Genomic DNA, 26,636 nt, shown 5'->3' with positions numbered 1-26,636 from the left:
TGTCCCTTTAAAGCTCTGCCTTCATCACTATTGTATACAGGGAGTGCAGAATTATTAGGCAAGTTGTATTTTTGAGGATTAATTTTATTATTGAACAACAACCATGTTCTCAATGAACCCAAAAAACTCATTAATATCAAAGCTGAATAGTTTTGGAAGTAGTTTTTAGTTTGTTTTTAGTTATAGCTATTTTAGGGGGATATCTGTGTGTGCAGGTGACTATTACTGTGCATAATTATTAGGCAACTTAACAAAAAACAAATATATACCCATTTCAATTATTTATTTTTACCAGTGAAACCAATATAACATCTCAACATTCACAAATATACATTTCTGACATTCAAAAACAAAACAAAAACAAATCAGTGACCAATATAGCCACCTTTCTTTGCAAGGACACTCAAAAGCCTGCCATCCATGGATTCTGTCAATGTTTTGATCTGTTCACCATCAACATTGAGTGCAGCAGCAACCACTAGATTAGGACCCCAACATCTAGTAATGGCGTTTAGTAATCACCTTCTGTAAATGTTTGTTTCTAATTCACACTCGCATTGTAGTGATTGTAACTTTCAGTACAGGCGTCTTCATAAACAGGATTTTAAATGGGATCAGGCCTTTGTGACCAGGCTCTCAAAAGGATCCGCACCTTCCTGACCGATCTTTGAAGCGGGATTATGCCTTTGTTACTGAAGACAAAATTATTTTCCAGTTTTTCTGGCTACATTATTGAAATCCCATACAGAAAAGAAGATACACAGCGCTTAGCCTATATTAAAATATAGGATAGCTAGGGATGTAGAACAACCAAGTTAAAAATTGATGTTGAAAGTGAACTAAATATAATGCCGATATGATAAATATAAAAAATTGTTTATTATTACATAAATGAAAGCAGACAAATTATCTGAAAATGCATGTGCTAAAAATAAACTAAAATTCGCAAATGTTAAAAATCAATAAAAAATCATAGAGAGGGGAGGACGTCTCCTCAGCCTCTAATATTGCATTAATACCACTTCAGCTTTTTGATTAGACCACCTTTAGGTATAATGCTAGTAAATCCAACTCAGTCCGAATGTCATGGGTTGCAACTTCTGTTTAAACACCCTTTAGTAATATAAATCTGGATAATATCAGAGAATGTTGCAATTTGCCTTTCACTCTGGAGTTCAATAAATTGTTGCAATTAATAGGTTTGTATAAGATATTTCAGCAACAAAGTCCAATAACAATAATAAAGCAACAACAATATCTTTTTCAAGCACCAATATCCTTTTCTGTGAAAAAAGACTTCTGAGATAATTAAACAGTCTGTTTGGGTGCCAAAGGTTGGATTAATTTGATCAATAGCGGGTTAAACCTTGTTCGTCATATACATTCAAGAGCCGTTCGACATTTAGAAGTAATCGGACACACTTCTACAATAAAAGTTTACAATGAAAGTTCAGTATTACTTCAATGTGGGATTGGTGTGACAAGCGGGTATACTTTACCGGTCCCCTGGCTGTTTGGATTACAGCGTCGGTCGTGTTGCGTCTCATCATGGACCTGTCGGCATTCGCTCTCACCTCTGACCTTGTTGGTATGGTGACGTAACGGTTCTCGTTAATGTAGATCACCACCGCTTTGGTCCCTTCAGGCGTCTGATTTGCTTTGGGGGTTAACCGGTATCCTCTCCGCTTGCACCAATAACAATCCACTCCAAGCTCTTGCGGTCCAAATTAACTATACTCTGCGCAGAGTATTGGAAATAGCTGACTTAGACTGCCAGCAAGAATAATCGTAATAATGGATAATCTTCTTTTTGCTCCTTGAATAAACGTCTACGCGTTTCACCTCAGTGTAGGCTTTATCAAGACTTTTATTGTAGAAGTGTGTCTGATTGCTTCTAAATGTCGAACGGCTCCTGAATGTATATGACGAACAAGGTTTAACCCGCTATTGATCAAATTAATCCAACCTTTGGCACCCCAACAGACTGTTTAATTATCTCAGAAGTCTTTTTTCACAGAAAAGGATATTGGTGCTTGAAAAGGATATTGTTGTTGCTTTATTATTGTTATGGAACTTTGTTGCTGAAATATCTTATACAAACCTATTAATTGCAACAATTTATTGAACTCTAGAGTGAAAGGCAAATTGCAAAATTCTCTGATATTATCCAGATTTATATTACTAAAGGGTGTTTAAACAGAAGTTGCAACCCATGACATTCGGACTGAGTTGGATTTACTAGCATTATACCTAAAAGTGGTCTAATCAAAAAGCTGAAGTGGTATTAATGCAATATTAGAGGCTGAGGAGACGTCCTCCCCTCTCTGTTTTTTTATTGATTTTTAACATTTGCGAATTTTAGTTTATTTTTAGCACATGCATTTTCAGATAATTTGTCTGCTTTCATTTATGTAATAAACAATTTTTTATATTTATCATATCGGCATTATATTTAGTTCACTTTCAACATCAATTTTTAACTTGGTTGTTCTACATCCCTAGCTATCCTATATTTTAATATAGGCTAAGCGCTGTGTATCTTCTTTTCTGTATGTTCATTCTAGAATATTTGTGAGACTATTCTGTTTAAACAGCACACAGGGTTGTAAGTGAGGCGCTTCTTATCCTTTTCTATTTTCTAACATTATTGAAATCCCAGTCACAAAGGCGTGATCCTGTGTGAATGCTGGTTACAAACACGTGGTTCCTTTTGCACATTATTTTTACGGATATATTATTGCTATGGAGCAGTTTCACAGTTTTTAAAATCCCATTTTAGAATATGAGATAAGTTGAGGCCACTTCCTTCTAATAGAAAGCCGTAATGTGTTTGCTTATTCCAGAAGTATATCAAACCGAAAAATAGTGCTTTTTCATTTGGAAATATTGAAAAAAAAACTATACTTTTAAAATAATAAGTTTTAATATAATTATTGAGCAACCATGCTCAGTATAACCATCATGTCTATATACAAATAGGATGGATTTGGATTAAATATGTTAACCCCTTAGTGACCAGACCACTTTTCAATTTGTTGACCATCTGGGACCAAGGCTATTTTTGCATTTCTGCGATGTTTGTGTTTAACTGTAATTTTCCTCTTACTCATTTACTGTACCCACACATATTATATACTGTTTTTCTCGCCATTAAATGGACTTTCTAAAGATATGATTATTTTCATCATATCTTATAATTTACTATAAAAAAAATATAAAATATGAGGAAAAAATGAAAAAAAATGCACTTTTTCTAACTTTGAGCCCCAAAATCTCTTACACATCTACAACCACCATAAAATACCAATGCTGAACAGTTTCTAAATTTTGTCCTGAGTTTATAAATACCCAATGTTTACATGTTCTTTGCTTTTTTTGCAAGTTATAGGGCAATAAGTACAAGTAGCACTTTGCTATTTCAAAACCATGTTTTTTCAAAATTGGCGATAGTTACATTGTAACACCAATATCTGTCATGAATCCCTGAATAACCCTTCAAATGTATATATTTTTTAAAAGAAGACAACCTAAGGTATTAAACTTGGGGTATTTTGACTTTTTTCATGCAACCATTTTACCACCAATCTATGCCAAAATTTTTTTGGGGGGGGGGAAATAATTAGATTTTTTGACAAAATAGCAATTTAAGAATACATTTACTGATAATATTAAGGGTTACTGCCAAATAACACCCTCATATGTATTCAGCAGCATCTCCTGGGTACAGTGATACCACCCATGTATAGGTGTGTCGGGTTCTTGGGGGGCTAAAAGCTCTTATTTTTAGGGAGCGCATTCCAGTTTTTCAACTTGGAATTTTCACATCGGTCATCATGCACCCATGTCCTATTTGGTACATTTCTGAAGCTGGTCAATGGAATTTACCCCCATCAAACCATATATTTTTGAAAAGTAGACACCCTAGGGTATTTCAAATGCTTGTATTTTAACACTTTCCATGCACTAATTCAACCACCAGTCTTTGTCAAACTTTTGGGTAGTCATTATTTTGTGTTATTTTTCACACACATTGTACTTTAGGCATGGATTCTCAGTTCCTGTTATGTGTTACTGCCAAAAAACACCTCAATATGTGTTCAACAACATCTCCTGAGTACAGTGATACCACCCATGTATAGGTGTGTCGGGTTCTCTGGGGGCTAAAAGGCCTTAATTTTAGGAAGCGCATTCCAGTTTTTCAACTTGGAATTTTCACATCGGTCATCATGCACCCATGTCCTATTTGGGACATTTCTGAAGCTGGTCAATGGAATTTACCCCCATCAAACCATATATTTTTGAAAAGTAGACACCCTAGGGTATTTCAAATGCTTGTATTTTAACACTTTCCATGCACTAATTCAACCACCAGTCTTTGTCAAACTTTTGGGTAGTCATTATTTTGTGTTATTTTTCACACACATTGTACTTTAGGCATGGATTCTCAGTTCCTGTTATGTGTTACTGCCAAAAAACACCTCAATATGTGTTCAACAACATCTCCTGAGTACAGTGATACCACCCATGTATAGGTGTGTCGGGTTCTCTGGGGGCTAAAAGGCCTTAATTTTAGGAAGCGCATTCCAGTTTTTCAACTTGGAATTTTCACATCGGTCATCATGCACCCATGTCCTATTTGGGACATTTCTGAAGCTGGTCAATGGAATTTACCCCCATCAAACCATATATTTTTGAAAAGTAGACACCCTAGGGTATTTCAAATGCTTGTATTTTAACACTTTCCATGCACTAATTCAACCACCAGTCTTTGTCAAACTTTTGGGTAGTCATTATTTTGTGTTATTTTTCACACACATTGTACTTTAGGCATGGATTCTCAGTTCCTGTTATGTGTTACTGCCAAAAAACACCTCAATATGTGTTCAACAACATCTCCTGAGTACAGTGATACCACCCATGTATAGGTGTGTCGGGTTCTCTGGGGGCTAAAAGGCCTTAATTTTAGGAAGCGCATTCCAGTTTTTCAACTTGGAATTTTCACATCGGTCATCATGCACCCATGTCCTATTTGGGACATTTCTGAAGCTGGCCAATGGAATTTACCCCCATCAAACCATATATTTTTGAAAAGTAGACACCCTAGGGTATTTCAAATGCTTGTATTTTAACACTTTCCATGCACTAATTCAACCACCAGTCTTTGTCAAACTTTTGGGTAGTCATTATTTTGTGTTATTTTTCACACACATTGTACTTTAGGCATGGATTCTCAGTTCCTGTTATGTGTTACTGCCAAAAAACACCTCAATATGTGTTCAACAACATCTCCTGAGTACAGTGATACCACCCATGTATAGGTGTGTCGGGTTCTCTGGGGGCTAAAAGGCCTTAATTTTAGGAAGCGCATTCCAGTTTTTCAACTTGGAATTTTCACATCGGTCATCATGCACCCATGTCCTATTTGGGACATTTCTGAAGCTGGTCAATGGAATTTACCCCCATCAAACCATATATTTTTGAAAAGTAGACACCCTAGGGTATTTCAAATGCTTGTATTTTAACACTTTCCATGCACTAATTCAACCACCAGTCTTTGTCAAACTTTTGGGTAGTCATTATTTTGTGTTATTTTTCACACACATTGTACTTTAGGCATGGATTCTCAGTTCCTGTTATGTGTTACTGCCAAAAAACACCTCAATATGTGTTCAACAACATCTCCTGAGTACAGTGATACCACCCATGTATAGGTGTGTCGGGTTCTCTGGGGGCTAAAAGGCCTTAATTTTAGGAAGCGCATTCCAGTTTTTCAACTTGGAATTTTCACATCGGTCATCATGCACCCATGTCCTATTTGGGACATTTCTGAAGCTGGCCAATGGAATTTACCCCCATCAAACCATATATTTTTGAAAAGTAGACACCCTAGGGTATTTTAAATGCTGGTATTTTAACACTTTCCATGCACTAATTCAACCACCAGTCTTTGTCAAACTTTTGGGTAGTCATTTTTTTGTGTTATTTTTCACACACATTGTATTTTAGGCATGGATTCTCAGTTCCTGTTATGTGTTACTGCCAAAAAGCACCTCAATATGTGTTCAACAACATCTCCTGAGTACAGTGATACCACCTATGTATAGGTGTGTTGGGTTCTCTGGGGGCTAGAAGGCCTTATTTTTAGGAAGCGCATTCCAGTTTTTCAATTTGGAATTTTCACATCGGTCATCGTGCACCCATGTCCTATTTGGGACATTTCTGAAGCCGGTCAATGAAATTTACCCCCATAAAACCATATATTTTTGAGAAGTAGACCCCCTAGGGTATTTGAAATGCTGGTATTTTCACACTTTCCATGAACTTATTTAACCACCAGTCTTTGTCAAACTTTTGGGTAGTCATTTTTTTGTGTTATTTTTCACACACATTGTACTTTAGGCATGGATTCTCAGTTCCTGTTATATGTTACTGCCAAAAAACACCTCAATATGTGTTCAACAACATCTCCTGAGTACAGTGATACCACCCATGTATAGGTGTGTTGGGTTCTCTGGGGGCTAGAAGGCCTTTTTTTAGGAAGCGCATTCCAGTTTTTCAACTTGGAATTTTCACATCGGTCATCATGCACCCATGTCCTATTTGGGACATTTCTGAAGCCGGTCAATGAAATTTACCCCCATAAAACCATATATTTTTGAGAAGTAGACCCCCTAGGGTATTTGAAATGCTGGTATTTTCACACTTTCCATGAACTTATTTAACCACCAGTCTTTGTCAAACTTTTGGGTAGTCATTTTTTTGTGTTATTTTTCACACACATTGTATTTTAGGCATGGATTCTCAGTTCCTGTTATGTGTTACTGCCAAAAAGCACCTCAATATGTGTTCATCAACATCTCCTGAGTACAGTGATACCACCTATGTATAGGTGTGTTGGGTTCTCTGGGGGCTAGAAGGCCTTATTTTTAGGAAGCGCATTCCAGTTTTTCAATTTGGAATTTTCACATCGGTCATCGTGCACCCATGTCCTATTTGGGACATTTCTGAAGCCGGTCAATGAAATTTACCCCCATAAAACCATATATTTTTGAGAAGTAGACCCCCTAGGGTATTTGAAATGCTGGTATTTTCACACTTTCCATGAACTTATTTAACCACCAGTCTTTGTCAAACTTTTGGGTAGTCATTTTTTTGTGTTATTTTTCACACACATTGAACTTTAGGCATGGATTCTCAGTTCCTGTTATGTGTTACTGCCAAAAAACACCTCAATATGTGTTCAACAACATCTCCTGAGTACAGTGATACCACCCATGTATAGGTGTGTTGGGTTCTCTGGGGGCTAGAAGGCCTTATTTTTAGGAAGCGCATTCCAGTTTTTCAACTTGGAATTTTCACATCGGTCATCATGCACCCATGTCCTATTTGGGACATTTCTGAAGCCGGTCAATGAAATTTACCCCCATAAAACCATATATTTTTGAGAAGTAGACCCCCTAGGGTATTTGAAATGCTGGTATTTTCACACTTTCCATGAACTTATTTAACCACCAGTCTTTGTCAAACTTTTGGGTAGTCATTTTTTTGTGTTATTTTTCACACACATTGTACTTTAGGCATGGATTCTCAGTTCCTGTTATGTGTTACTGCCAAAAAACACCTCAATATGTGTTCAACAACATCTCCTGAGTACAGTGATACCACCCATGTATAGGTGTGTTGGGTTCTCTGGGGGCTAGAAGGCCTTATTTTTAGGAAGCGCATTCCAGTTTTTCAACTTGGAATTTTCACATCGGTCATCATGCACCCATGTCCTATTTGGGACATTTCTGAAGCCGGTCAATGAAATTTACCCCCATAAAACCATATATTTTTGAAAAGTAGACCCCCTAGGGTATTTGAAATGCTGGTATTTTCACACTTTCCATGAACTTATTTAACCAGCAGTCTTTGTCAAACTTTTGGGTAGTCATTTTTTTGTGTTATTTTTCACACACATTGTACTTTAGGCATGGATTCTCAGTTCCTGTTATGTGTTACTGCCAAAAAACACCTCAATATGTGTTCAACAACATCTCCTGAGTACAGTGATACCACCCATGTATAGGTGTGTCGGGTTCTCTGGGGGCTAAAAGGCCTTAATTTTAGGAAGCGCATTCCAGTTTTTCAACTTGGAATTTTCACATCGGTCATCATGCACCCATGTCCTATTTGGGACATTTCTGAAGCCGGTCAATGAAATTTACCCCCATAAAACCATATATTTTTGAGAAGTAGACCCCCTAGGGTATTTGAAATGCTGGTATTTTCACACTTTCCATGAACTTATTTAACCACCAGTCTTTGTCAAACTTTTGGGTAGTCATTTTTTTGTGTTATTTTTCACACACATTGTATTTTAGGCATGGATTCTCAGTTCCTGTTATGTGTTACTGCCAAAAAACACCTCAATATGTGTTCAACAACATCTCCTGAGTACAGTGATACCACCCATGTATAGGTGTGTTGGGTTCTCTGGGGGCTAGAAGGCCTTATTTTTAGGAAGCGCATTCCAGTTTTTCAACTTGGAATTTTCACATCGGTCATCATGCACCCATGTCCTATTTGGGACATTTCTGAAGCCGGTCAATGAAATTTATCCCCATAAAACCATATATTTTTGAGAAGTAGACCCCCTAGGGTATTTGAAATGCTGGTATTTTCACACTTTCCATGAACTTATTTAACCACCAGTCTTTGTCAAACTTTTGGGTAGTCATTTTTTTGTGTTATTTTTCACACACATTGTACTTTAGGCATGGATTCTCAGTTCCTGTTATGTGTTACTGCCAAAAAACACCTCAATATGTGTTCAACAACATCTCCTGAGTACAGTGATACCACCCATGTATAGGTGTGTTGGGTTCTCTGGGGGCTAGAAGGCCTTATTTTTAGGAAGCGCATTCCATTTTTTACACTTCCCATTTTCAAATCCCATGCACCCATGTTCTATTTAAGACATTTCTGAAGCCGGCCAATGTAATTTACCCCCATAAAACCATTTTTGAAAAGTAGACATCCTAGGGTATTTCAAATGCAGGTGTTTTAACACTTTCCATACACTAATTCAACCACTAGTCTTTGTCAAACTATTGGGCATTCATTTCTTTGTGTTATTTTTCACATACATTGTACTTTAGACATGGATTCACAGCTCCTGTTATGTGTTACTACCAAAGAAGACACCAATATGTGGTCACCAACATCTCCTGAGTTCAGTGATACCACCTATGCATAGGTTTGGTGGCTTGTTTGGGCGGTGCAATGCCAAATGTCTGACATGTGTTTGTGATTTTTTTTCACATTTAACATATTTTCTTTGCCTATCGTCTTTTTTGGGGGTCTTTTAACATACCCCAATTTTTTTGTTTTCCATAAATGTGATTATATTTAAAAAGTTGACCCCCCAAGGTATTATACATGGAGTGGTTTGATGACTTTGATGCAACCGTTTTAGCCCAAAAAATTGGAGAAAGTATATGGTGGTAATTTTTCAATTTTCATTGTTACAGACACATTGCTTTTTTACTATGATTTAGGAGAGACTGTTGTAAGTTATTGCAAAAGAATACTTCAGGTTGTTTTCTGCAAGGCACCCTGAGTACACCTATGCCCCCCATGCATAGGTTTGCCAGGATTTTGGGAAGGTTATGTTACATGATTTTAGTTATTAAAAATGAGAGTATTTCTTCTGATAGGCCTATCTTTAGTTTGGGGCCTATCACATACCCCACTTTTATTTATTGCATTCAAAGTGTATATTTTTTAAATGTTGACACCCCAAGGTATTGTATATGGTGTGCTTTGATGCCTTTGAAGCAACCGTTTTAGCCCAAAAAATTGGAGAAAGTATATGGTGGTAATTTTTCAATTTTCATTTTTACAGACACATTGCTTTTTTACTATGATTTAGGAGAGATTGTTGTAAGTTATTGCAAAAGAATACTTCAGGTTGTTTTCTGCAAGGCACCCTGAGTACACCTATGCCCCCCATGCATAGGTTTGCCAGGATTTTGGGAAGGTTATGTTACAATTTTATGACTTGTGATTTTAGTTATTAAAAATGAGAGTATTTCTTCTGATAGGCCTATCTTTAGTTTGGGGCCTATCGCATACCCCACTTTTATTTATTGCATTCAAAGTGTATATTTTTTAAATGTTGACACCCCAAGGTATTGTATATGGTGTGCTTTGATGCCTTTGAAGCAACCGTTTTAGCCCAAAAAATTGGAGAAAGTGTATGGTGGTAATTTTTCAATTTTCATTTTTACAGACACATTGCTTTTTGACTATAATTTAGGAGAGACTGTTGTAAGTTATTACAAAAACATACTTCAGGTTGTTTTCTGCAAGGCACCCTGAGAACACCTATGTCCCCCATGCATAGGTTTGACAGGGGTTTTGGTTAAAAAAAAACAGGCCCAATTTTAGAAAAAAATAGAGTAGTGAAATGTAAAAATCTGGCACAGTAAAAGTAAAAAAAACAAAAAAACATCTAACTGTAAACATAACCAAAAAAAAAATATATATATATGTAATAGCAAATGTATTTATTTTTTTAAAAATTGACCATTGTATGGTACCGCTTGAAGCAGTCCCCAATGCAGAGTGCAGGCTGTCCAGGGCAATCAGGACAGTGATATATGGTGTCCCTTCTCTTCCCCCTCTTGGTACAGACTCTGCATTTTTTTTGTGGTTTCTGCTTTACGGCAGTAGGGGGGATTTTAAAAATAAAATGGGTAGCCCCAACTCTGCTCTCTCCCATCACCGCCCGGGGAGCAGGTGCATCATGGTACAAAATCCCCGTAATAATCTGGAGCTGAATCTGTAAAAAAGTATTTTTAACTCTGGGGTTTGCTTTTTTGAACAACAAAAAAGCGTTGTGGGTTGCAATCTGCATTACGTAAATTGCAACCTTTTTGTACCAGGCCCTTGTCTTCCGCATAATTAGGTAGGGCTGCAGCAGCTGATCAGCCAGATCAACCCCACCCATATGCCGGTTATAAGACTTGATGCACACTGGCTTCCTTATGATCTCAGCTCTGCCACGTACAGAAACCGCCACCGTCCTCTCTGTGTGGATGGTGGTAAGAAGGTATACATCCTTCTTGTCTCTGTACTTCAGTGCCAACAGCTCCTCTTGGCGCAGAGCTGAGGTCTCCCCCCTTCGTAGCCGGGTGCGTACAAGCTGTCCTGGGAAACCTGCGCGGATCTTTTTAATTGTACCGCAAGCTACTGTATCAAAGCAATACAGTAGCTTGAACAAAAGGACACTTGTATAAAAATTGTCTAAGTACAAGTGATACCCTTTGTTCATTAGGGGTAATATCAGGTCCCAGACAATCTTGCCAGTGGTTCCCATATGTTCTGGGCAACCTGGAGGGTCAAGGTGGCTATCCTTTCCCTCATACACCCGGAAGGCCTGAGTATACCCAGTCTCGCTGTCACAGAGCTTATACACCTTTACCCCATATCTGGAGCGTTTGGAAGGAATATACTGCTTGAATCCCAGCCTTCCCTTATACTTCATTAGGGATTCATCAACGCATATATTCCTTCCAGGTGTATAAGCCTCTGCAAACCTGGCAGAAAAGTGGGTTATCAGGGGGCGGATTTTATACAGCCTGTCAAATTGGGGATGCTCCCTAGGGGGGCACAGGCTGTTGTCGCTGAAGTGCATGAAATGCAGAATCATTTCATACCTCTTCCTCGACATAGTCTGGGAGAAAATGGGGGTAGAGCAGATGGGGCTAGTACTCCAGTAGGAGCGAATGGAGGGTTTCTTTATGATGCCCATCAGCATAGTCAATGCCCAGAATTTTTTGAATTCTGGCACATTGATGGGGGCCCATTGCTGCTTTGCCAAATATGTTCCAGGCTTTGCAGCACGGAACTGATGGGCATATAAATTAGTTTGGGCGACAATGTTCCCCAATATATCATCGCCCAGAAACACTTCCAGAAACTGCTGGGGGCTAAAACCTGCCACATCTATATTTATGCCAGCATTTGCTGTGAAGGGTGGGATATCTGGCCTCTGGAGATGAGGCGTTACCCACTCTTCAGCAGCAATGGCAGCAACACGCCTCCTTCTGGCAGGGGGGCTAGCAGGGGGGCTGGCAGGGGGGGTAGCAGGGGGGCTGGCAGGGGGGCTAGCAGCCACAGATACATCACTATCAGTTGAGACTGCATCTAGTGATGTATCTGAGCACATGGCAGGGTCAAAATTGGGGTCTGAGTCAGAAATAGAGGCATCTGACTCTGACGCAAGGATGTCATACGCCTCCTCAGCACTATATCTTTTCTGTGACATTTTTGTATCTGTCACAGAAAACAATTACTAAAAAAATTAAATTAACTAAATTAATTAACTAAATTAACTAGCAAAAAAGTACAGCTATGCTACTGCCAGTGATTTATAGCGATCACTGGCAAGCTAGGGGTTAATGGCTCTGAAAATTAAATTAAATTAACTAAATGTTTCTGAAAAGAGCCTTTGGGTTTTTAAAAAATTACAACAACAAAATTAACCCCTAAAAAAATGCACAGACAGCAAAAAAGTACAGCTATGCAACTGCCAGTGATTTATAGCGATCACTGGCAAGCTAGGGGTTAATGGCTCTGAAAATTAAATTAAATTAACTAAATTAATTAACTAAATTAACTAGCAAAAAAGTACAGCTATGCTACTGCCAGTGATTTATAGCGATCACTGGCAAGCTAGGGGTTAATGGCTCTGAAAATTAAATTAAATTAACTAAATGTTTCTGAAAAGAGCCTTTGGGTTTTTTAAAAATTACAACAACAAAATTAACCCCTAAAAAAAATGCACAGACAGCAAAAAAGTACAGCTATGCAACTGCCAGTGATTTATAGCGATCACTGGCAAGCTAGGGGTTAATGGCTCTGAAAATTAAATTAAATTAACTAAATTAATTAACTAAATTAACTAGCAAAAAAGTACAGCTATGCTACTGCCAGTGATTTATAGCGATCACTGGCAAGCTAGGGGTTAATGGCTCTGAAAATTAAATTAAATTAACTAAATGTTTCTGAAAAGAGCCTTTGGGTTTTTAAAAAATTACAACAACAAAATTAACCCCTAAAAAAATGCACAGACAGCCAGGACCGCCACTAGAAATTTTGGGGCCCCTGACTCAACCATTGGTCAGGGCCCCCCCCTCCTTTGACATGTGCAATTTTTGACCAAGCGACTAAAACGTATATGCACTTTATTCTTAATTGTCTATTTAAACTTGGAAATGTTGTAAAGGTAGTAACATACACACACACACAGACACACTCATACACTGAAACACACAAACACACTCACACATAAGGATTCACATATAGACACTCTAGCAGACACGCAAAGAAACACACTCAGACACAGAAACCCAAACAGACACTTAGCACTTGTTTACATTGACCTGACAAGTAATGAGGTAAACTACAGTTTTGTAAAAAAAAAAAGGAGATTTAGAAAACAAAATATGGAGTTCTGATTATCTTTTTGTAAAGGAAGATGACAACTAAATTATGACAACAGCATGCAGTGACTGAAAGGAAGGGCCCTGAACTGCCTAAACAATAATTTAAAGGTTAAATGGTGGAGTGGTTACTTCCGGAAAGGTCTTATTAGTCTCAAAGTCTGTAGAAAGATGTGAATAATTAGTAGTAAGGTCAAAATGTCCTAAAAAGGAACAGACAATGGACACACACACAAACTCAAACTTGCACATACACCCAAGGAAACACCGACAGAGACAGCCTCAGAAAACACACAAAGACATATACACACATACACACACAGAGACACCCACAGAAAACACACAAAGACATACACACACACACACAGAGAGACAACCACATCAAAAACACAGAAAGACATACATACACACACCCTTACTGAGACAACCACAGAAAACACACAAAGACATACACACACCCTCACAGAGACACCCACAGAAAACACATACATACATACATACACACACACAAACACCCTCACAGAAACACCCATAGAAAAAGCTCAGACACACCCTCACAGACATCCACAGAAAATGCACAAAGACATACACACCCACCCTCACAGAGAGACCCACATATACAGAATACATACACATAGAGACACAAACCAAAGCACAAAGACATAAACACATACACCCACAGAAACACTCACAGGAGGAAACATGTATGCACCTTGCATCCCCTAAATCAACAGTGTGTGACATGCATGATAAAAAAAAATGAAGAAATTAAGAGATCACTTTTTAAAGAATCATATTGTAAATGTACAAACAAAAATAATTCTGTGAATTCAAAATTGTACATTAATGAGCTGGGTAGATGGCTAGATGAAGAAAAGTACCTTTAAAAGGTTGACATATGTTTGTTTGTTTTTTTCCCCATTTTCCCCAACCAAGAGCACCACTTCAAATATAGTGTACAAATTTTCCCATCTGTCAGCTGTACTTATGGATTTTGAAAACGCTGTACTCTATATGGTCTTGGTGGGACCATAAGCTGTGGTACTCATACCATTAGATCTTGTTAAATGCAGGATTTAGGCTTGTTGGTATGTATTTCAAAACTAAGTCAGCTGTAGTGTAAACTGAACAGTTTTAAGATAACCTGTCTCATTTCAAACACTGAGCAATCTTCGTCTGAGAGTATAAAATTTTATGCAGATGTAAAAATCTTAGATAAAATGCCTCCTTGCATCTGGAAAGTCCTTGCATAAAGGGGCAGTAAACTGGAATGTAATATATATATATATATATATATATATATATATATATATATATATATATATATATATATATATATATATAAAATGCATATCTGCCAAAAGGGCATCTACCATTTGTGTATTGAGGAGGAAACATTTCTGCATGGTTTTAAATATAGAATTTCTACAGCATTGTCAAATAATCATAAATACACTAGCCCCACCATACAACTACTACCACACTGAAATTACAATCCAAAATTTCACAAAGAAATAAAAAACATTTGGTAAGTAAATCCTACCTCCTCTTCAAATGAAAGTGATCTGCCGTCTGACTCAGGCACACACTGAGCATAGTGGTTTAGTGAACACTAAGAAATCCTCTCAAATGCTAATACTTTACTCCTTGTAATAACATTTCCCATGCTCAATTAGCACTCTGCTGTAGTACCCACTGGTGGCTGCCAAAATGTAAAAAAAAAAAATGTTTTTTTTTTTTTTAGTTCTTGCCTCATGGGGCCCCTCTGGCTCATTGGGCCCCTGACAGGAGTCACCCCTGTCACCCCCTGATGGCGGCCCTGCAGACAGCAAAAAAGTACAGCTATGCAACTGCCAGTGATTTATAGCGATCACTGGCAAGCTAGGGGTTAATGGCTCTGAAAATTAAATTAAATTAACTAAATGTTTCTGAAAAGAGCCTTTGGGTTTTTAAAAAATTACAACAACAAAATTAACCCCTAAAAAAATGCACAGACAGCAAAATGCAGCAAAAAAAAGTGCACCTATGCTACTGCCAGTGATATATAGTGATCACTGGCAAGCTAGGGGTTAATGGCTCTGAAAATTAAATTAACTAAATGTTTCTGAAAAGAGCCTTTGGGTTTTTTAAAAATTACAACAACAAAATTAACCCCTAAAAAAATGCACAGACAGCAAAATGCAGCAAAAAAAAGTGCACCTATGTTACTGCCAGTGATATATAGTGATCACTGGCAAGCTAGGGGTTAATGGCTCTGAAAAGAGCCTTTGGTTCTATATTTTTTAACAAATAAAAGAAATAAATCTCTCTCTCTCTGCTAAATACAGGTCTCTCTCTCTCTCCAACAAAATGGCAAGTGAGGAGAGGGAGGGAGATCCACACTGATCATAGTCAATATTTACAAATATTGACATGATCAGACAAATGGGGTATTTTATTATTATTATTTTTTTTACGGTGGGAGGCTCAGATTGGGTGACCCTAGCTTGCCCCTATGATGATGCAGGCTAGGGACACCCCCAGAGGCCCCATGATGCACTGGGCATCGCCATCTTGGATGCCTAGTGAAGGGGGAGGGGGGGGGGCTATTTAGGGCTTTTTTTTATTTTAATCGTTTTTTTTTTTGTTTTTTTTTTTACTTTTATTTTACAACTAAGTGCCTCGACCCACCGAGGCACTTAGCACACAAGCAGAGCATCGGAAGCGTGTCCGATCGCTTCCGATGCTCTGAAACACTGCCGGGCTCCACGTGGAGCGAAACCGGAAGTGATCACTCGTGGGGGAGTGATCAATCCGGTCCCGGCACTCGGGAACAGTATTGCAGGATGCCTAGACCTCAAGGCAAGCCTGCAATACTGTTAGAGCAGCTGGAAGCGATTTTGATCGCTTCCAGTGCTCTGTTAAACCGACGACGTATGCCATACGTCCTCGGTCGTTAAGTGCTTTTTTTTTGAGGACGTATGGCATACGTCGTCGGTCGTTAAGGGGTTAATATGACAGATGTAAATTAATATTTCCCTTAAACATTATACAAAGGGGTTAATTTAAAAGAACTGTACTGTAACCTTAAGAGTTGTAAAAGTCAGTTTTGGTTGGATTCCCAGTTTTGATCCTGATAACGAGTTGTTACAATTGAAAACACGTTTACAGGATCTATTGAAATCTCATTTGCAGCTGTGGGTTTTAGCTGCCCAATCCATTTTGGATTGTGATCACCCGAAAAACACAATTCCCATATTGGCCACAGCTGCATTATCAGGAGCCAATATCGGAAAGATTGTGATAGACTCCTGTGTGTTATTCTAAGTGCAAGACTGAGCGCAAGGAGATTAATCCTGCACTATCAATTGCACTTCACTTGTAATCTAGTCCAAAATGTTTTAAATAGAAATGATTTAAATAGATACTTTAGCTAAACACTTAAAAAAAAGGGTAAAACTGTAAGAAACAAGTGTTTTGCAGTAAATTAGTTTTTCCCTAGGATTTTCAGAGACCTTCATGAACACAAAAGCTAAAATGAAAAGTAAAACATGACCAGTAATATTAATGGATTACGTGTGGGCAATTAATAATTTTATGAGATGTTGATTAATGTAATAATTGCATGTTTAAGCCTCCAAATACTTAAAGGGACAGTCAAGTCCAAAAAAAACTTTCATGTTTCAAATAGGGCATTTAATTTTGAACAACTTTCCAATTTACTTTTAACACCAATTTTGCTTTGTTCTCTTGGTATTCTTAGTTGAAAGCTAAACCTAGGAAGGCTCATATGCTAATTTCTAAGCCCTTGAAGGCCGCCTCTTATCACATGCTTTTTTATTTGCTTTTTACAACAGGGGAGAGCCAGTTCATGTGAACCATATATATAACTCTGTGATCACGCCCGCGGCTTGTGGCAGACACTGCACTAATTGTCTAAAATGCAAGTCAATAGATAATAAATAAAAAGTCATGTGATCAGGGGGCTGTCAGAAGATGCTTAGATACAGGTTAATCACAGAGGTTAAAAGTGTATTAAAGGGACAATCAAGTCCAAAAAAAACTTTCATGATTCAGATAGGGAATGTAATTTTAAACAACTTTCCATTTTACTTTTATCACCAATTTGCTTTGTTCTCGTGGTATTCTTAGTTGAAAGCTAAACCTAGGAGGTTCATATGCTAATTTCTTAGACCATGAAGACTGCCTCTATTTTTAATGCATTTTGACCACTAGAGGGCATTAGTTCATGTGTTTCATATAGATAACATTGAGCTTACCCTAGAGTGAGCACTGATTGACTAACATGCAAGTCTGTCAAAAGAACTGAAATAAGGGGGCAGTTTGCAGAGGCTTAGATACAAGGTAATTACAGAGGTAAAACGTGTATTTATAAAACAGTGTTGGTTATGCAAAACAGGGGAATGGGTAATAAAGGGATTATCTATCTTTTTAAACAACAAAAATCCTGGTGTTGTCTGTCTCTTTAATTGTTATCATAAATGATGATCATTTTACATTTGTGTATATTTCATAGAGTGATATTTAAAAGTGTGATTTGAATTCTATGTTTAACTTTTTATTAAACAAAACAAAAATTGTTTATTAATGTGAACCGAACATGTGCAAGAACTTTGAAGTTGAAAATACAAACATGCAAATAAGCACTGCGAGACACAAGATCAAAATAATGTCCTAAACTCCTTTGTAAAGCTGCTGGAAAATTTTTTTTTTGATGAATTAAATTAGTGTTGGGGAACTGTCTCCATGCCAGGTGTTTTGAGGAGACAAATGCATTTGAAAAGTGTAAAATAAATTGTTTCTCTCTGGGATTTGAATTAACCCCCCCCCCCATAAAAACAAGCAATGCATTTTGCAATAGAATTTCGGCTGATTGGACTAGAGCCCAAAGCTAGAAGCACTTATACTTTTCTTTGTAAAATTGCTTAAAGGGACATGATTCAGATAGAGTATACAATTTTAAACAACTTTCCAATTTACTTCAATTATCTAATTTGCTTCATTCTTCAGATATCCTTTGTTAAAGAAATATCAATGCAAATGGGTGAGCCATCCATGTGCAGCCAAAAATCAGCAGCTATCTAGATATGCTTTTCAGCAAAGGATATCAAGAGACTGAAGCAAATTAGAATTAAATTAGAAAGTTGTTTAAAATTGCATAATCTTTCTAAACCATGAAAGAAAATGTTTGGGTTTCATGTCCCTTTACGCATGTGCAGTGGGCAGCCGTAATGATCGTGTTACTAATCTAGCATAGAAATGAATGAAAATATGGATTATTTGTAACTGTTAGGCTTAGAAGTAAGGGGAGTTTTAGCAACTATGGGAAGGTGAGCAGTTGTGTGAATATTCCGTCTCTGAGCAAGTATCAGTTGCTGCACATAAAATACAACAGAGCTAACTGAATGCAAACGTTTTACCGTACTATTAGAAGCATCACTGCCTGCACTACCTGTGCTAGATAAGCCATGTGGAGTGCCTGTATAGATGTTAGTACAGCTTCTATCCTTATATGGGAGGAGATTAAAATGCAACACTAGTTTTTTTTTTATATATTTCTTTTAGTGGATTGGGGAGCAATGGTTCAACAGATGTTTAGTGCACAGCTTTTAACAGATAATATAATGCAATGAATGTTAAAGTGTGGGAGATGGGACATTTATGTATCCCCTAACATAAATAGACTCTAGACCTGAACCAGATTAAAAGATTAAAACATTTGACGGCCCTAGGCAAGGTGCCAAAATTATATATACACTTCCACTGAGGCGGTAACACATTAATTACCATTATCCAGTTCTGTCTCACACACTTAAAGGGACAGTAACTACTTTGAGATTGTAATTTAAAATACTAAATTATGCATTGTAAAACAAGTTTGCAATATACTTTAATTATTACAGTGATGGTAAACTTTCCCCTTTGTATAAACAGATCCGGAATGTTAGCGATATTTTACATGGAGTTGAATTAATCAGTTGTAATGAAGATGCACTTTATATTCATTTTTAATGTAGCACTGAAATTCAAATAGCTTGCACTCCGGCCGCCCACTTCGAAAAAAAAAAATTATTTGGTGAAGTGGGCGACCGGAAGGCAGGGTATTTGAATTTCAGCGCTACCTTAAAAAGTAAGTTATAAACAGTCAACACCAAAATTGTTATTGTTTAAAAAGATAGATAACACCTTTACTCCCCATTCCCCAGCTTTGCACAATCAACATTGTTATATTAATATACTTTTAACATTTAAACCTCTAAATTGCTGCCTGATTCTAAGCCACTACAGCCAGCCTCTTATCACATGCTTTTTTATTAGCTTTTCACAACAAGAGACTGCTAATCCATGTGTGACATATAGATAACATTGTGCTCACGCTCGTGAGTTGTGGATGACACAGCACTAATTGGCTAAAATGCAAGTCAATACATAATAAATAGCCATGTGATCAGGGGGCTGTCAGAACTTAGATGCTTGGATACAAGGTAATCACAGAGGTAAGAAGTATTATTAATTTAACTATGTTGTTTATGCAAAACTGAGGAATGGTTAATAAAGGGATTATCTATCTTGAGAAACAATACATTTTTGGGAGTAGACTGTCCCTTTAATGATATAACAGTGGAGCAACAGTCTCGTCACCAGCTTGTAATTTAAAGTGGACAAAACACAGACTTATTGTTTCTCTTATTAGGAGGACTACCCTGACCTGGAGAAACTATGGCTAATGACTCGGGCTTGGAATACAGGAATATTCATGTACAGTGTGAAGAAATACACAGATGCTGAGCGTTGGTGCGCTCTTGCTATGCGGCTGCTCAATTTCTTAGGCTCCTTGAAGAGCAGCTATGAGAATCAGGTATGGAGGGACTAAAATAGGACAAATAATTGTAAAGAACACTGTAAGGTCTTTGTCTGCTCTGTCTCTAAAAAATAACTAAATTGCACATATTATGTGCATAGGAAAGAGTGCCTGTTCATGTCTCGAGGTTCCATTAGCTTTTAATCATTCATATGATATACCAGCTGAGAGACATTCCTCTGCTCATTGTAGTTCATAGAGTAGAAAGCATTAAAACTACCTGAATACAAAGGATACTATTAATGGGGAGACTTGTTGTAATTATTATATTGTTTTAAAGTTACTAATTGTTGTTCTACTTTTAACATTTATTGTTTCAGTTACAGTAGTTCGCACACAGGCCAGCAGCAGGTCAGGTGTATTTGTGCTACTAATACTATATTGCAAAAATGCTCATGGTCAAATTTAAAATGAATTGCAGGGCATTTCAAAGTCAAGCTAGATCTCTTTATATAGACTTTTTCAGATGCATAATATACTGTATGCTTGCAAAGGACCTGCATAGCACGTATTTAAAACTGTTTACTCTTATTTTTTTTCAACATTTGGATTATTTTGCAGTTCAAGGAGACAGCTATAAACGATCTGTGGCGCGATCATATATACGGTGCAGGTTTCGGCGCAAGCATGGAAACCTGCGCCGCATGTAGTTTCAGCTCGCAACTCGAGCTATCCCATATACGGCGCCGTCAGATGCTAAAGTGCCGTAAGTCGGACAAAGTAGCGATGTCCAGAAATCTGCGCAAGTACAAATTTCTGGAGTCGCCAGTGACTTACGGCACTTTAGAAACTGCCGCCGCCTACAAAACCTTACTAAAGTATTAAATCTCCCGTACTGTCTAACACGCCTCCCAAAAATAACCCGACACGTATACCCCTCTATCCGCAATTCCCCCTCTCACTCCTAATAATAAATATATTAACCCCTAAACTGCCACTCCCGGAACCCGCCGCCAGCTACATATGTTTTACCCCCTAATCTGACCCCCCTACACTGCTGCCAGCTACATTAAATGTTTTACCCCCTAATGTGACCCCCCTACACCGCCGCCAGCTACATTAAAATTATTACCCCCTAATATGAGCCCCCTACCCCGCCGCCACCTATTTAAACTATATTAACCCCTAATGTGAGCCCCTACTTAAACTATATTAACCCCTAATCTGACCCCCTTACACCGCCACTACCTATATTAAAATTAATAACCCCTTATCTAATCCCCCTACACCGCCGCCACCTATATTAAATTTATTAACCCCTAAAATACTAAAATTTCCCTACCCTAAACTAAATTACAAATAGCCCTGAAAAGGGCCTTTTGCGGTGCATTGCCCCAAAGTAACTAGCTCTTTTACAAGCCCTTAAAAGGGCCTTTTGCGGGGCATTGTCCCAAAGTAATCAGCTCTTTTACCTGTAATATAATCCCCCTACACCGCCGCCACCTATATTAACTATATTAACCCTAATTATATTAGGGTTAATATAGTTATTATATTATATATATTAACCCTATCTAACCCTAACACCCCTAACTTAATTATTATTAAAATAAATCAAAATAATATTAATAATATTAACTAAATTATTCCTATTTAAAACTAAATACTTACCTATAAAATAAACCCTAAGATAGCTACAATATAATTAATAATTACATTGTAGCTATTTTAGGGTTTATATTTATTTTACAGGTAACTTGGTATTTATTTTAACTAGGTGCAATAGCTATTAAATAGTTAACTATTTAATAGCTACCTAGTTAAAATAATTACCAAATTACCTGTAAAATAAATCCTAACCTAGGTTACAAATACATCTAGACTATCAATAAATTAATTAAACTACAAATATCTAAACTAAAATACAATTAAATACACTAAACTAAATTACAAAAAAAACAAGCACTAAATTACAAAAAATAAAAAAAGATTACAAGAATTTTAAGCTAATTACACCTAATCTAAGCCCCATAATAAAATAATAAAGCCCCCCAAAATAAAAAAATTCCCTACCCTATTCTAAAGTACAAAGTAATCAGCTCGTTTACCAGCCCTTAAAAGGGCTTTTTGCGGGGCATTGCCCCAAAGTAATCAGCTCTTTTACCTGTAAAAAAAAATACAATACCCCCCCAACATTACAACCCACCACCCACATACCCGAATTCTAACCCACCCAAACCCCCCTTAAAAAAAACTATCCCTAACCCCTGAAGATCTCTCTACCTTGAGTTGTCTTCACCCAGCCGAGCCGAATTCTTCATCCAATCCGGGCGATGTCTTCATCCAAGCGGCAAAGAAGAGGTCTTCCATCCGGGCGATGTCTTCATCCAAGCGGCAAAGAAGAGGTCTTCCATCCGGCCGATGTCTTCCTCCAAGCGGCATCTTCTATCTTCTTTCTTCCGGCTCCATCTTCAGACTTCCGACGCGGAACATCCAGCTGGCCCAACGGACTAACGACGAATGAAGGTTCCTTTAAATGACGTCATCCAAGATGGCGTCCCTCGAATTCCAATTGGCTGATAGGATTCTATCAGCCAATCGGAATTAAGGTAGGAAAAATCCGATTGGCTGATTGAATCAGCCAATCGGATTGAGCTTGAATTCCATTGGCTGTTCCGATCAGCCAATAGAATGCGAGCTCAATCCGATTGGCTGATCCAATCAGCCAATCGAATTGAACTTCAATCCGATTGGCTGATTCAATCAGCCAATCGGATTTTTCCTACCTTAATTCCGATTGGCTGATAGAATCCTATCAGCCAATCGAATTCGAGGGATGCCATCTTGGATGACGTCATTTAAAGGAACCTTCATTCGTCGTTAGTCCGTCGGGCCAGCTGGATGTTCCGCGTAGGAGGTCTGAAGATGGAGCCGGAAGAAAGCAGATAGAAGATGCCGCTTGGAGGAAGACATCGGCCGGATGGAAGACCTCTTCTTTGCCGCTTGGATAAAGACATCGCCCGGATAGAAGACCTCTTCTTTGCCGCTTGGATGAAGACATCGCCCGGATGGAAGACCTCTTCTTTGCCGCTTGGATGAAGACATAGCCCGGATTGGATGAAGACTTCGGCTCGGCTGGGTGAAGACAACTCAAGGTAGGGAGATCTTCAGGGGATTAGTGATAGTTTTTTTTAAGGGGGGTTTGGGTAGGTTAGAATAGGGGTATGTGGGTGGTGGGTTGTAATGTTGGGGGGGTATTGTATTTTTTTTTACAGGTAAAAGAGCTAATTACTTTGGGGCAATGCCCCGCAAAAAGCCCTTTTAAGGGCTGGTAAAAGAGCTGATTACTTTGTACTTTAGAATAGGGTAGGGAATTTTTTTATTTTGGGGGGCTTTATTATTTTATTAGGGGGCTTAGATTAGATGTAATTAGCTTAAAATTCTTGTAATCTTTTTTTTATTTTTTTGTAATTTAGTGTTTGTTTTTGTAATTTAGTTTAGTGTATTTATTTGTATTTTAGTTTAGATATTTGTAGTTTAATTAATTTATTGATAGTGTAGGTGTAATTGTAACTTAGGTTAGGATTTATTTTACAGGTAATTTGGTAGTTATTTTAAGTAGGTAGCTATTAAATAATTATTAACTATTTAATAGCTATTGTACCTAGTTAAAATAAATACCAAGTTACCTGTAAAATAAATATAAACCCTAAAATAGCTACAATGTAATTATTAATTATATTGTAGCTATCTTAGGGTTTATTTTATAGGTAAGTATTTAGTTTTAAATAGGAATAATTTAGTTAATATTATTAATATTATTTAGATTTATTTTAATAATAATTAAGTTAGGGGTGTTAGGGTTAGATAGGGTTAATATAGTTAATATATATATATAATATAATAACTATATTAAGCCTAATATAATTAGGGTTAATATAGTTAATATAGGTGGCGGCGGTGTAGGGGGGTCAGATTAGGGGTTAATATATTTAATATAGGTGGCGGCGGTGTAGGGGGATTAGATTACAGGTAAAAGAGCTGATTACTTTGGGACAATGCCCCGCAAAAGGCCCTTTTAAGACATTGCGCATGCGTTAGGTGTTAGGTTTTATTTTGCAGGCAGTTTAGGGAGCTACAGGGCTCCAATACTCAGCGTAAGGCTTACTACGCCTGCATTTTGTGGCGAGGTGAAAATGGAGTAAGATTTCTCCATTTTCGCCACATAAGTCTTTACGCTGTATATTGGATACCAAACTGCGCTGGTTTGGTATACCTGTCTATGCGCCAAAAAACTACGGCCGAAGGCAGAAATATACGAGTGTAACTTCTATGTTACGCCGTATATAGGATACCAAACCAGCGCAATATTTGGCGTCGCCGGCTTTTTCGGGCGACGCTGCATATCGGATTGCGGCCCTGCTATTCTGATAAGGCAGTCACTGGTTTAGACACCTGTAGGATACACATCAGTCTTTACAAAAAAGGCTGGCAACATTTTAATGAAAACTTTGCAAATTTACTATATGTAAATTAGCATTGTATGGGCAAATACATTTGAGTTCAATGTTCCTTTAAAGAGACATTAACCCAAAAATTTTCTTTCATGATTTAGGTAGAACATACAATTTTAAACAACTTTACAGTTTACTTCTATTATCAAATTTGCTTCATTCTCTTGGTATCATTTGTTGAAGGAGCAGCAATGCACTACTGGTTTCTAACTGAACACATGGGTGAGCCAATGACAATCGGTAACTATATATGCAGCCACCAATCAGCAGCTAGAACCTAGGTTCGTTGCTGCTCCTTAGCTTTTCTAGATAAACCTTTCAGCAAAGGATAACAAGAGAAGGAATAAAATAAAATAATAGAAGTAAATTGGAAAGTTGTTTAAAATTGTATGATCTGTCTAAAATGAATGTCTAATTATGACTTTACTGTCCCTTTAAGGTTTTAACCCCTTGAGCGCTAATGACGGCTCTGAGCCGTCGCAGAGTTTCCCACTTGTGTGCTAACGACGGCTCAGAGCCGTCGCTAGCACTCTCCCACCTTGAGGAAGATCTGGGGGCTCCCACCCGCTCCTACCTGCATAGTGACAGGCATTGCCGGGGCTTCACGTTTTGCGTGGTGACGTAAAATGCAATGACGTAATGACGTCACGGCGCAACTTTATTCAAAATGTACAATACAAAGTATAGGGAAAGGGGGCATGCTGCTTAGACGCCTGTATCTTAGACATCTAAGCAGCTACAGACCCCCAGGACCCACTGTTGGAAAGGTAATCGCCTAACCTTTCCAACGGTGTAAGTCTTGGGGATCTGGAAAATCACCTTAGCACCCAGGTGGGAAAGTGCTTAGCACTCAAAGGGTTAAAAAGCCTCAGAACTGTATAGGAAAGTCATGGAAAAGAATGTAAATAACAGAACTGTCTGCAGAACAAGCTAATCATTTTAATTTCTTTCAGATGGTCGGTTTGTACAGTGAGATTCTGGAGCGGATGGATAAAGTGAAAGGAACCGTTCATAGCGAGGAGTGAGCGAGTGTAGCCTTTATTAGGCCTTTTACAGAATAATCTACTTATGTTGTTAAAATGTGGTTTAATCCTACTCTGTTCATGCTTATCAAGTATAAAACATAACAAGCTTTTATTGTGTAGCGCTGCTAAAGCTGCCATTGTTTATTTAACCGACTTATTCAGATCTGTTATATAAAGTAACTTGTTTCTGTGACCAGTACAGACACCATATGCTGCATCTCACCTGGTGACCAAGAAACTTTGTGTTTTTGCTTGTTTAGGGGTGTTTATTTTGGACACATCTATTACAGATTTCTTTAGGAACTGTATTGTACTATTGACTTTTCTGTGAGAATAAAGCATTTGTATTATTGTGGTGGCTTTTCGTTATTCGGCTAAAATAGAGCTGAATCAGGAGCGCTCTCATGACAAATATATAGCTGACTATAGCAAACATGGGCCTAGATTTAGAATTCGGCGGTAAAAGGGCTGTTAACGCTCCGCGGGCTTTTTTCTGGCCGCACCATAAATTTAACTCTGGTATCGAGAGTTAAAACAAATGCTGCGTTAGGCTCCAAAAAAGGAGCGTAGGGCATTTTTACCGCAAATGCAACTCTCGATACCAGAGTTGCTTACGGACGCGGCCAGCCTCAAAAACGTGCTCATGCACGATTCTCCCATAGGAAACAATGGGACTGTTTGAGCTGAAAAAAAACCTAACACCTGCAAAAAAGCAGCGTTCAGCTCCTAACGCAGCCCCATTGTTTCCTATGGGGAAACACTTCCTACGTCTGCACCTAACACCCTAACATGTACCCCGAGTCTA

General features: G+C 37.9%; 1 protein-coding gene across 1 annotated transcript in view; it reads left to right on the top strand.

Annotated features, from left to right (window-relative positions):
* Positions 1-25,841, top strand: part of TEX11 (testis expressed 11) — an 827,067-nt gene extending 801,226 nt beyond the window's left edge. The window contains exons 26-27 of the mRNA XM_053699074.1: positions 20,185-20,349; positions 25,760-25,841. Coding sequence (XP_053555049.1) covers positions 20,185-20,349; positions 25,760-25,831 — 237 coding nt within the window. The 3' untranslated portion in view covers positions 25,832-25,841. The remainder of the gene's footprint in view (positions 1-20,184; positions 20,350-25,759) is intronic.
* Positions 25,842-26,636: the final 795 nt, after the last annotated feature.

The sequence above is a fragment of the Bombina bombina genome, chromosome 1 (genome assembly GCF_027579735.1).
Source record: "Bombina bombina isolate aBomBom1 chromosome 1, aBomBom1.pri, whole genome shotgun sequence".
In the NCBI taxonomy this organism is placed as follows: Eukaryota; Metazoa; Chordata; class Amphibia; order Anura; family Bombinatoridae; genus Bombina; species Bombina bombina.
The sequence above is the reverse complement of the archived record's forward strand: the minus strand, read 5'-3'. Positions and strand labels throughout refer to the sequence as shown.